Here is a 12,859-nt window from a genome sequence, read left to right on the forward strand (position 1 = left end):
TTCTCTCATCTTTCCTACAATTTCGGCTACTCCTACTTTACCTCGGATATCCTCATTCCCAATCTTATCATTTCTCGTGTGCCCACACATCCCACGAAGCATCCTCATCTCCGCTACACCCATTTTGTGTACATGTTGATGCTTCACCGCCCAACATTCTGTGCCATACAACATCGCTGGCCTTATTGCCGTCCTATAAAATTTTCCCTTGAGTTTTAGTGGCCTACGACGGTCACACAACACGCCGGATGCACTCTTACACTTCATCCATCCAGCTCGTATTCTATGGTTGAGATCTCCATCTAATTCTCCGTTCTCTTGCAAGATAGATCCTAGGTAGCGAAAACGGTCGCTTTTTGTGATCTTCGCTAGATTGCTCCGGTCATTAGTGTGGATAAGTATATAAATGGATAGAGATAGGAAAACAAACACAAGATGTACGTGGTTCACCCAGATTGGCTACGTCCACGGAATATAAGAGTTCTCATTAATTGTGAAGGGTTTACACAAGTACATAGGTTCAAGCTCTCCTTTAGTGAGTACAAGTGAATGATTTATTACAAATGACATTAGGAAATATTATGGGAGAATGATCTCGTAATCACGAAACTTCTAAGTATCGGAGTGTGGTGTCGTCTTGACTTGCCTTATCTGTCTCATAGGTAGATGTGGCATCTTCTCTGGAAGTACTCTTCCTCCATCCAGGGGTGGTATCTTTAACTGGTGGAGATGCACAAGGTAATGTATCAATTTCACTTGAAGCTTACTTGTAGTTTCAGGCTTGGTCAAGCGCGATACAAACCATGTAGTAGGAGTCCCCCAAGTCGCCGAGCTAGGGGGTCTGCTGAAAGAGGTGACAGACAAGGTAAGTAATCAGAGCTCCGACTGATTGTTCACCTTCTCCCCATCTTGCAGCAGCATGAAGGATAAAGAGAAGAAAAATGAGAAGAGATGATATGAGATACTTTTGCTTTTGAAGAAGTAACTTTCCACAGGCTTATTCTTGAACTGAGCTGAAGGGTTTTCTGGTTTCCTCCAGAGTATAAGGCCGACTGGAGAATTTGAGGGTCAAAACAAGTCCATCAAATCTAGAGTACGTTCCACCCTGCTGATATGGGATACTTTTGCTTTTGACAGAGTAATGGATGTATCGGCACGTGTGCTGTTACGCTTGTCTCCACATGCTTCCTTGTATCCTTCGCACTTGCCCTATCTGTTCCTCAAGCAGATGCGGAATCTTCCCTAGAAACATAAGATGTTGAAGATGAGTACTCGAGAGCAATGCCAGGTAAGTAATCAGGTAAGGGGTTCCAGGCAGTCAGTTCCTGGCTGGAAGCTTGATTCCAAGTGCTGACTGATTGCTCTCTTTCTCCTTGTCTTGCAGGTAAAAACAAGGCCAAAGGAAAAGACAGGGAAAAAGCATGATATGGGATACTCTTGCTTTTAACCCTGATGATATGAGATATTCTTGCTCTAGTATAGCTTGTTTGCAGAGGTATTATCGGGGGGAAAGAAAGCTGAATATTTCGAAAGGCTTCGTTGGGAGTGCCCTCTCAGATATGATGAAGGGTTGAGCATTTTTGCAGGTCTGCCTGTCCGTTGGGGAATGGAGGTCGACATATATAGGAGTCTCCCTAACAACAAGTAGTAATGCTATTCCTTTACCCTGCTTGGTCATAGCACGGTAGTGGGAGCTGCCAGTTTCACATGTTTTAACTCTGTCAGAGCACTTTGAAAAAAGTGGTCTGTGGTATCTGGCTCTCGAGATTCGGAGAACGATGCCTCTTCGATTTTTGAGAAAGCAATCATGCTGGGGGTCTGGCTCTCGAGATTCGGAGAGCAGTGTCTCTTCGATTTTTGAGGAAGTAATCATGTTGGGAGTCTGGCTCTCGAGATTCGGAGGGCGGTGCCTCTTCGATTTTGGAGCAAGCAATCTTGTTGGGAGTGTTGTCTCGAATGTGAGTAAAGGTTGGGCATGTTTGCTAGTCTACCTTGCCACGAAGCACAAAGGTTGACACACAGGGACTTTCCAATTATCCAGCAATGGTACTGTTCCTTTACCCTCTCTTCGATTTTGAGAAAGTAGTCATGTTGGGAGTCTGGCTCTCGAGATTCGGAGGACGGTGCCTCTTCGATTTTGGAGCAAGCAATCTTGTTGGGAGTGTTTTCTCGAATGTGAGTAAAGGTTGGGCATGTTTGCTAGTCTACCTTGCCACGAAGCACAGAGGTTGACACACAGGGACTTTCCAATTATCCAGCAGTGGTACTGTTCCTTTACCCTTGTGGGTAATAATATGGTAGCTAGACCTTCAAAATTTATGTGTCTAAACTTTGTTAGTGCTGTTTCTTTGCTATTCTTTTACCTTTCTTGGTCAGAGCGATGTAGTGGGAGCTGCAAGCTTCACGTGCTCAACTTTGGCAGAGAACTTTGGCAAAGTTATCTGTGGTACCCATGAGCTATTGTTGCGTGTGGGAAGTGGGTGATTGAACAGTAAGATTCATGTGCTTTCTACTTCACCAGAAGTCTTCGACAGAATGCCCATAATTTCTGCAAAGCTGAGTGTGCGTGTGACAGGTGCTGACAAGGCTAGAAAAGTAGGTGCCTCTTCGATTTCTGAGATCGGTCCTCGTGGTCTCTGAGCAGCCCAGCTTTTGAGAAAGCGAGCGCCTCTTCGATTGATTCGGAGAACGATGCCTCATCGATTTTTAAGAAAGCAATCATGCTGGGGGTCTGGCTCTCGAAGATTCGGGGAGCAGTCTCTTCGATTTTTGAGAAAGTAATCATGTTGGGAGTCTGGCTCTCGAGATTCGGAGGGCGGTGCCTCTTCGATTTTGGAGCAAGCAATCTTGTTGGGAGTGTTTTCTCGAATGTGAGTAAAGGTTGGGCATGTTTGCTAGTCTACCTTGCCACGAAGCACAGAGGTTGACACACAGGAACTTTCCAATTATCCAGCAATGGTACTGTTCCTTTACCCTCTCTTCGATTTTTAAGAAAGTAGTCATGTTGGGAGTCTGGCTCTCGAGATTCGGAGGACGGTGCCTCTTCGATTTTGGAGCAAGCAATCTTATTGGGAGTGTTTTCTCGAATGTGAGTAAAGGTTGGGCATGTTTTCTAGTCTACCTTGCCACGAAGCACAGAGGTTGACACACAGGGACTTTCCAATTATCCAGCAGTGGTACTGTTCCTTTACCCTTGTGGGTAATAATATGGTAGCTAGACCTTCAAAATTTATGGGTCTAAACTTTGTTAGTGCTGTTTCTTTGCTATTCTTTTACCCTTCTTGGTCAGAGCGATGTAGTGGGAGCTGCAAGCTTCACGTGCTCAACTTTGGCAAAGTTATCTGTGGTACCCATGAGCTATTGTTGCGTGTGGGAAGTGGGTGATTGAACAGTAAGATTCATGTGTTTTCTACTTCCCCAGAAGTCTTCGACAGAATGCCCATAATTTCCGCACAGCTGAGTGTGCGTGTGACAGGTGCTGACAAGGCTGGAAAAGTAGGTGCCTCTTCGATTTCTGAGATCGGCCCTCGTAGTCTCTGGGTAGCCCAGCTTTTGAGAAAGCGAGCACCTCTTCGATTTCTGAGATCGGCCTTCGTGGTCTTTGAGCAGCCCAACTTTTGAGAAAGAAAACGCCTCTTCGATTTCTGAGATCAGCCCTCGTGATCTCTAAGCAGCCCAGCTTTTGAGAAAGCAAACGCCTCTTCGATTTCTGAGCAGGCGCCTCTTCGATTTCTGAAGCTCCGTCGAGTGCAGATTTTTATAGGGGCTGGCATTAAGTTCCAAAGCACACTTGAATCTCCACCAGTAGAAGCTTCATTCTTGCACTTCTAAGATCTTGATTTGTCCGACCTCTTCTCTCTTCAACAACTTTGAAAATGTCTGGCCCCTCCGACCGTCGTTTTGACTTGAACCTTGTTGAAGAGGCAGCCCCGCCTTCTCCAGACAACATATGGCGCCCATCCTTCGTCTCCCCTACTGGTCCTCTTACCGTTGGGGATTCCGTGATGAAGAATGATATGACCGCTGCGGTGGTGTCCAGGAACCTTCTCACTCCCAAAGATAACAGACTACTTTCCAAACGGTCTGATGAGTTAGCTGTTAAGGATTCGCTGGCTCTCAGTGTTCAGTGTGCAGGTTCTGTGTCTAATATGGCTCAACGCCTATTTGCTCGAACCCGCCAAGTTGAATCATTGGCGGCTGAAGTGATGAGTCTCAAACAGGAGATTAGAGGGCTCAAGCATGAGAATAAACAGTTGCACCGGCTCGCACATGACTATGCTACAAACATGAAGAGGAAGCTTGACCAGATGAAGGAAACTGATGGTCAGGTTTTACTTGATCATCAGAGATTTGTGGGTTTGTTCCAAAGGCATTTATTGCCTTCGTCTTCTGGGGCTGTACCGCGTAATGAAGCTCCAAATGATCAACCTCTGATGCCTCCTCCTTCTAGGGTTCTGTCCAGTACTGAGGCTCCAAATGATCCCCCTCCGGTGCCTTCTCTTTCTGGGGCTCTACCGACTGCTGAGACTTCTCCTAAGCAACCTTTATGAAGGCTCCCTCTTGTGTGTTTATTTTGACTCATGTATATGTACATATTTGTAGCTTATTGGGGATATCAATAAATAAGCTTTCCTTCATTTCAACGTACTGTGTTAAAAACACCAAAGCCTTCTTCGCTAAGTTCTTTGAATTTTCTTTTGTTGAAGCTTGTATGTTGAAGCTTTCTGAGTGGAGCATGTAGGTTGGGGTAGTGTTCTCTTAATTTTCCGAGTGAGGAAAACTTCTCGGTTGGAGACTTGGAAAATCCAAGTCACTGAATGGGATCGGCTATATGAATCTTAGAACGTCATTGTGCTCGATCCTGTGTCATGTCCTTCGTTAGATCCAAGTACTCTAAGTCTTTTCTTAGAGTCTCTTCCAAAGTTTTCCTAGGTCTTCCTCTACCCCTTCGGCCCTGAACCTCTGTCCCATAGTCGCATCTTCTAATCGGAGCGTCAGTAGGCCTTCTTTGCACATGTCCAAACCACCGTAACCGATTTTCTCTCATCTTTCCTTCAATTTCGGCTACTCCTACTTTACCCCGGATATCCTCATTCCTAATCTTATCCTTTCTCGTGTGCCCACACATCCAACGAAGCATCCTCATCTCCGCTACACCCATTTTGTGTACGTGTTGATGTTTCACCGCCCAACATTCTGTGCCATACAGCATCGCCGGCCTTATTGCCGTCCTATAAAATTTTCCCTTGAGCTTCAGTGGCATACGGCGGTCACATAACACGCCGGATGCACTCTTCCACTTCATCCATCCAGCTTGTATTCTATGGTTGAGATCTCCATCTAATTCTCCGTTCTTTTGCAAGATAGATCCTAGGTAACGAAAACGGTCGCTCTTTGGTATTTCTTGATCTCCGATCCTCACCCCTAACTCGTTTTGGCCTCCATTTGCACTGAACTTGCACTCCATATATTCTGTCTTTGATCGGCTTAGGCGAAGACCTTTAGATTCCAACACTTCTCTCCAAAGATTAAGCTTTGCATTTACCCCTTCCTGAGTTTCATCTATCAACACTATATCGTCTGCGAAAAGCATACACCAAGGAATATCATCTTGAATATGTCCTGTTAACTCATCCATTACCAACGCAAAAAGGTAAGGACTTAAGAATGAGCCTTGATGTAATCCTACAGTTATGGGAAAGCTTTCGGTTTGTCCTTCATGAGTTCTTACGGCAGTCTTTGCTCCTTCATACATATCCTTTATAGCTTGGATATATGCTACTCGTACTCCTTTCTTCTCTAAAATCCTCCAAAGAATGTCTCTTGGGACCCTATCATACGCTTTTTCCAAATCTATAAAGACCATGTGTAAATCCTTTTTCCCATCTCTATATCTTTCCATCAATCTTCGTAAGAGATAGATTGCCTCCATGGTTGAGCGCCCTGGCATGAACCCGAATTGGTTGTCCGAAACCCGTGTCTCTTGCCTCAATCTATGCTCAATGACTCTCTCCCAGAGCTTCATTGTATGACTCATTAGCTTAATACCCCTATAGTTCATGCAATTTTGTACGTCGCCCTTATTCTTGTAGATAGGCACCAAAGTGCTCGTTCGCCACTCATTTGGCATCTTCTTCGTTTTCAAAATCCTATTGAAAAGGTCAGTGAGCCATGTTATACCTGTCTCTCCCAAAAGTTTCCACGCTTCGATTGGTATATCGTCTGGGCCTATTGCTTTTTTATGCTTCATCTTCTTCAAAGCTACAACCACTTCTTCCTTCCGGATTCGACGATAAAAAGAGTAGTTTCTACACTCTTCTGAGTTACTCAACTCCCCTAAAGAAGCACTCATTTCATGTCCTTCATTGAAAAGATTATGAAAATAACCTCTCCATCTGTCTTTAACCGCGTTCTCTGTAGCAAGAACCTTTCCATCCTCATCCTTGATGCACCTCACTTGGTTTAGGTCCCTTGTCTTCTTTTCCCTTGCTCTAGATAGTTTATAGATATCCAACTCTCCTTCTTTGGTATCTAGTCGTTTATACATATCGTCGTAAGCCGCTAACTTAGCTTCTCTGACAGCTTTCTTCGCCTCTTGCTTCGCTTTTCTATACCTTTCACCATTTTCATCGGTCCTCTCCTTGTATAAGGCTTTACAACATTCCTTCTTAGCCTTCACCTTTGTTTGTACCTCCTCATTCCACCACCAAGATTCCTTTTGGTGTGGGGCAAAGCCCTTGGACTCTCCTAATACCTCTTTTGCTACTTTTCGGATACAACTAGCCATGGAATCCCACATTTGGCTAGCTTCCCCCTCTCTATCCCACACACATTGGGTGATTACCTTCTCTTTGAAAATGGCTTGTTTTTCTTCTTTTAGATTCCACCATCTAGTCCTTGGGCACTTCCAAGTCTTGTTCTTTTGTCTTACTCTTTTGATATGTAAATCCATCACCAATAAGCGATGTTGATTAGCCACGCTCTCTCCTGGTATAACTTTGCAATCCTTACAAGTTATACGATCCCCTTTCCTCATTAGAAGAAAATCTATTTGTGTTTTTGACGACCCACTCTTGTAGGTGATCACATGTTCTTCTCTCTTCTTAAAGAAGGTGTTGGCTAAGAAGAGATCATATGCCATTGCAAAATCCAAGATGGCTTCCCCATCCTCGTTTCTCTCCCCAAAACCATGGCCACCATGAAAACCTCCATAGTTGCCTGTCTCCCTGCCCACGTGTCCATTTAAATCTCCTCCTATAAATAACTTCTCCGTCTGAGCAATTCCTTGCACCAAGTCTCCAAGGTCTTCCCAAAATTTCTCATTCGAACTCGTATCCAACCCTACTTGAGGTGCGTACGCACTAATCACATTGATAAGTTCTTGTCCTATTACAATCTTGATTGCCATGATTCTATCTCCTACTCTCTTGACATCTACAACATCTTGTACCAAGGTCTTGTCCACGATGATGCCAACACCGTTTCTCGTTCTATTTGTGCCCGAATACCAAAGTTTAAACCCTGAGTTTTCTAGATCCTTTGCCTTACTACCAACCCACTTAGTTTAAACACAAATAATATCGGTCGAAAATCCTAGGATCCTCTCCCTCCTCAACTAATGCTTTGCCAGTTTAATTAGAGACTTAACCGAGTATAGTGGCCATCCTAATGGAGAACATGTAGGCATGCATGGGTTTAATAATCAATCAAGACCGTCTAAAAGCGCGGGAATCATGCACTTCCTAGGTTTTCCAGTGCTACGTGTACGGTGATGATACGTAGATGCATGCAAACTGACTATATGATAAGCTAAACTGTCGGGGATATGTGATGAGGGTAGTGAGAGTTGAGCCAATTGTCCCCCTCTTGTTCTCTATGTATATGTATTTATATTTTAACATTAACTATATTGTTCCATTTATTATAATTTTTGTGTATTAAGCATGATGGTTACACTAGTTCTTACTAATTCGTAATATTATAGAACTCGAGTAGGAATGGTACTAATTTCGTATAAAATCTTTACTAATTCAACTGAATCGAAATGAAAACTAATGTGATTATTAAAATGCCCTTATTCTAAATACATTATTTTTATGTTCTTATTGTTTTTCAATTGTTTTATATACTAATTAATTATTATCCATAAATAATAAAACTTCGATTAGTTTTATTCATTTTTACCTACATATTTCAATAAATTATTTTATAATTACTAAATTATTTTTATAACTTTTTTTTTTGTAAATAATAAATTATTTTATAGTCTAATTAATAGAAAACATATATTAATCTTCTATTAATTTTTAGTAATGAGCAACATCGGGAGTTGGGAGTCTTTTATGGAATGAAGGGTAGTGTTGGAATAATAGATTAAAATCAAGTGAGGGCATAATTGGTAAAAGAGATCCTCCAATTCACCTCATGTCTCGGACTTCAAATCCCTCCATCGCAAGAGAGTACAAATTCTCCAAAAAGAGGAGTTTGATTCCTAAATTTGCGTAGACCTCATATGCGTTTTGATTCCTCAAAGTTAAGAAAAGAAAAAAAATATCTTGTAATTAAAATTCAATTATATAAATTGATTCTGATTACAAACATATAAACACGGGATAAAAGAATCTCTCTAGTCTATTAGTGGGCGTACAAGATATTGAAAAAAAGGACAAGAATTAGGTAGGGTTATGGAACTCATTTTTCCAAGGAGTTGTCAAAGATCTGGTGCTCATCAATGCTGTACGTACGTGGTGTATATATATGCTTACAAGTGTCTCGTGTGTTGGTTTCCTAATTGGTATTAGGTGCAACGGTATAAAGTTAGGGTCTTGGGTGCCAAGATCAGCCAATCTGGCGGCCGATTTTCTTGCGTCGCGTGGTTTTCCAGAATTGGGTGATCGGGTTTGGATTGACAGACCCCCAACTTCTCTGGTTCATGTGTTGAATAAGGATGATCTTCCTTGTCCTCATTGATTTTGTTGTGACGGTGTTAAGGACGACGCTCATTTTGTTTTAAGCGTCTTCTGGTTGTATCCCTTTTCATCGCTTGTTCTTCGCTGTGCCTTTGTGGTGTTAGCTTCCTGGTAGGCTTTTTTGTTTTTGTTGGCTTTGTTGCCTGGTTTGTTCAAAAAAAAAAAAAAAAAAAAAAAGTTAGGGCTTACACTTCAACAGAGCGAGTTTCTTGTTTAATTACGCTGTTAAAAGTCCCACTTTCACTCGGAATATTTCCACAAGTTACCAACAAAAACATGATCTGTCTTTTGACTTGCCCTAGTTTGGTTAAACGAAGCTTTTTAATAGCTAGGTTTTTCGGGTAATATTGCATCTTCATATTATATTTTTAAGTGGAAAGGAATTAACAAAACTAATCCACACAAGTGATGGATGACCTCTTTCTTTACGTTTGGTGAACTGCAACTCTCCCCTACCTTTTTCCCCGTCGTTTTAAGCGATCCCTCAAAAGGATGAATCCAATTCAACTCAAGTGAATCACCACCAACCCAAAAAAAAGAAAGACCACCAATTTTCTTTTTCTAATTTATATTATTAAACAATGAGCATCAATTGGGCTTTTTTTACATATAGTAATCTTAAAGTAGACTATGAAGAGTTTGAGCATGCACCATATAAAGTATACACAAGGTGAAGGAAAATTCTAAACATATTTACTAGTGACTTTAATATACTATGGTGGATGTTGGAAAGAAGAGACCTTTTTTTAGTGAGCTCATAATATGTGTAAATATGTCATATATCATCATACAAATAGATGAGTACACGAAAAAAAAAAAAATCCTTCCACTTGTACTATGACGTATGGCATATCACCCTATGCTTTGGGCATATTAAAAAAATCTCTTATTAAAAGGTGTAACAATACAATCAAGTCTTATCTCATTAAGCAAAGTCAGTTATATAAATTTTAAAATGTTATTGTGTATTGCGCAAAGAGTAAATAAGAAGAAAAGAATTGGTATGCCTTATTTATTAGCCTTGGTCCTAGGAAAGAATCTATAGCCTTGGGGAACAACGAAAAGAGGTTTTGGACGTTCTTTTGGGTTTTGGATCCTTGCTTTAAACGAATCCTTTATTTACTTTTGTGTTGCCGAATGCCGAGTGCCAACCTTGTCAAGTGCGACAGCGGCGACACTCTCCATCCCTTCTCAGGATATTTCATATCTCAATGCCTCTATATTCTTTTCTATTCAACTAAAGTACTCAAAAGTCACTAGCACTAACATTTTTCAATAGTTTAGAAGTTTCACGTTCTTCTATAAATGATAACGATACTATATTTTATTGCGAATTTATTGTTTGATTTAGTTCAAACTACTAAAATTTTGATTTTAATTAGTTTTATTTATACAAAGTAATGTACCTAAAGTATTATTACATAGTGCATAAACCTATCACATTTTCCGGCATTATTACGTGCAAAACCGAAGGAGTTTTCGTGTATATATTGCTAGACAATCATGCATATATAGTTACACATAAAAATTGAAGTGAAATGTAGTATGATATGATTGATTTAGTATATCGTTACAGTGATATTTTTGTAAAACACTCATCCAGTTCACAGTGAATTTGGCAATAATTTGCCACAGATACTCACTTAGACACAATCGACGGTTTTACGACCAAAATGAAAAAGACGACAAACGATGGATTGTTCGACATTTTTGCAACACAAACAAACCAGCTTTCTAATTCCACAGTTCTACTTGTGCAGTCAAAACCTTAGGTGGAAATTAAACAGTCAAAAGATAAACTAAAGAGAAAGAGCCACCCATCCCATGCATGCCACACAAACTCACAAAAGTATTTCCAGCACTTTTCCTTTTTCCTTCATATCTCTTGTATTTTTTTGGTTCCATTTTTGGCCTTTTCTCCTCAAGAAAAGAGAAATGTTAAGAAGATCAAATTTTTTAAATTAAATTTACAAACTAAACGATGTAACTAGAAATGATTAGATTATTAATTAAATTTCGATTAACGTGTTTATTTCTTATTAGTAAGACGTAATTTGTTTTAAAAAATTTAATCTCTCTGACATTACTCCTAAATTAGCATTAAACATGGTCCATCAGTCATCCAACTAGTATTACTATCTAATTAAAAGCACATTATATATGTACACACATTTTTAACAGTCATAAATTGTTAATGAAGCACTAAACCGCAATGATAAAACTAAACTAAGTTGTGATCATGACTCAAAAAATCAAAATTTAATTACCCATTTTCTTTTTACATGAACTTGAGAGGGTAATTTACGGACAACCCACAAAAAAGAAATAAAGTAGTCTTTTCCTTGAACATGAAGATGAAGAAGATGGAATTAGCTAAAACCCACCTCATTAATTAAGCCATATTGCAGCTTAATTGCCGTCTTCAGGGGAGGAAACATCTTAACCTAATACTTATTGACTCCACACACCCCATATTCTCTCTCCAAGAAAGCCCACAAACCTTCTCACTGACCCTTTTTCCGAGTCTTCCTCGTCAACCTCTCCGCCACCGCCACCGCCACCGCCACCGGCCTCTTGGTCCGCCGTGTGAGACTGAGCCAGCTCCTTCTTTTTCACACTCAACTCTGACCGCTTCAATTCACCCGAGCCATTATTAACCCTACTCTTGTTCCTCCTCTCTTTCCTACTACTCTTTGATGAAAATCCTTTGCTCTCAGTCAGCAGCTCATCTTCGAAAGCATCGATGATCTCGTGGATGAGTTGGCGATTCGGCGACTCGTCCCATCTGACCCAGTAACTCGTGTAGCACCTGAAGCAGTTGCAGTTAAACCTAGCCGGGTGGTCCCCGCCGACCCCACCGCCGCCGATGACGCCCTTTGCTGCTGCCGTCTTTTTGGAGGCGGCGGTGGTTGTCTTTTTACGTGGAGCAGCGTACGAGGAGGAAGAGGATAAGTTAACGGAGCTGTTAGAACAGGAGATGAGGTAAGCCAGAACTTCTCTATCCTCGGGTGACAGAGCCGACGCCAGGGTGAGGATGGTGGCGGGAAGGAAGGCCAGGTGGTCTGATATGATTGGCGGTGACGGATGAACCGTGCCCCTTCGGTAGAGCTTCTTCATGGTTCAATTGTTGCTGAAACAATTGGCGATGAAGATTGAGGTTTAGAGAGAGAGAGAGAGAGAGAGAGAGAGAGAGAGATAGAGAGGCATTGGGGTTGGTGATCCAGTGATGTAATGAGATTAAGAAAGTTTGAGTTCTGATTGGGGTAATGTTCACATGAGACGCGGGACTACAGACATGTATCTGTACTCGCAGCCTCATCAGAGTGAGTTAATACTGAATAGGATTGCTTGGACGATTGTGATGTGGTGGGACCAACTTAATATGATTAATCGCTCTCTCTTCTTAAGTAAGGGTTGGCAACTTGGTAGGACTTTCTCAGTCCAAGCTTAGGTCCCGTTTGGGATTGAGGTGATTTTAAAAAAAGTCACTGTGAAAAAAAACTGAGGGTCATTTTTGTGTTTGGTAAACTGAAAAAAAAGGCTTATTTTGGAAGCTGCTGTGAGAATAAGCTGAAAATCAAAGGAAAAGCTGAAGCTGCTATTTGCTGCTTTGAAAAAAAACCAGTTTTTTCAAAGCACACGGAGCTACAGTGCTCCTTTAATGAAAAGACACACTATCATCCTGATTTTTTTTCCAAAAGCACTTTCATAAAAAAGTTTACCAAACACTCTACTGGCTTTATTTCACAGCCGCTTATTCTCACAGCAGCTTTTTTTCAAAGCACAGCAATACCAAACCAGCCCTTAGCCTTATTTCTGCGGTGCGACATCAATAACAACTTTCATCCAACATAAATGTCATTGCCTTGCTCTGCAAAATGAATCGTGCT

The 12,859-nt window shown here is 41.2% G+C and overlaps 1 protein-coding gene across 1 annotated transcript; it reads right to left on the minus strand.

The window, feature by feature from the left end:
- Window positions 1-8,533: 8,533 nt before the first annotated feature.
- On the minus strand, window positions 8,534-12,249 carry LOC103434446 (uncharacterized). The gene is made up of 2 exons (XM_029103361.2): window positions 11,354-12,249; window positions 8,534-9,112 (listed from the first exon to the last, which is right to left on the minus strand). Exon 1 carries the CDS (start codon window positions 12,084-12,086, stop codon window positions 11,421-11,423), a length of 666 nt encoding a protein of 221 aa, XP_028959194.1. The 5' UTR covers window positions 12,087-12,249; the 3' UTR covers window positions 8,534-9,112; window positions 11,354-11,420.
- Window positions 12,250-12,859: the final 610 nt, after the last annotated feature.

The sequence above is a fragment of the Malus domestica genome, chromosome 05 (assembly GCF_042453785.1).
Source record: "Malus domestica chromosome 05, GDT2T_hap1".
Classification (NCBI taxonomy): domain Eukaryota; kingdom Viridiplantae; phylum Streptophyta; class Magnoliopsida; order Rosales; family Rosaceae; genus Malus; species Malus domestica.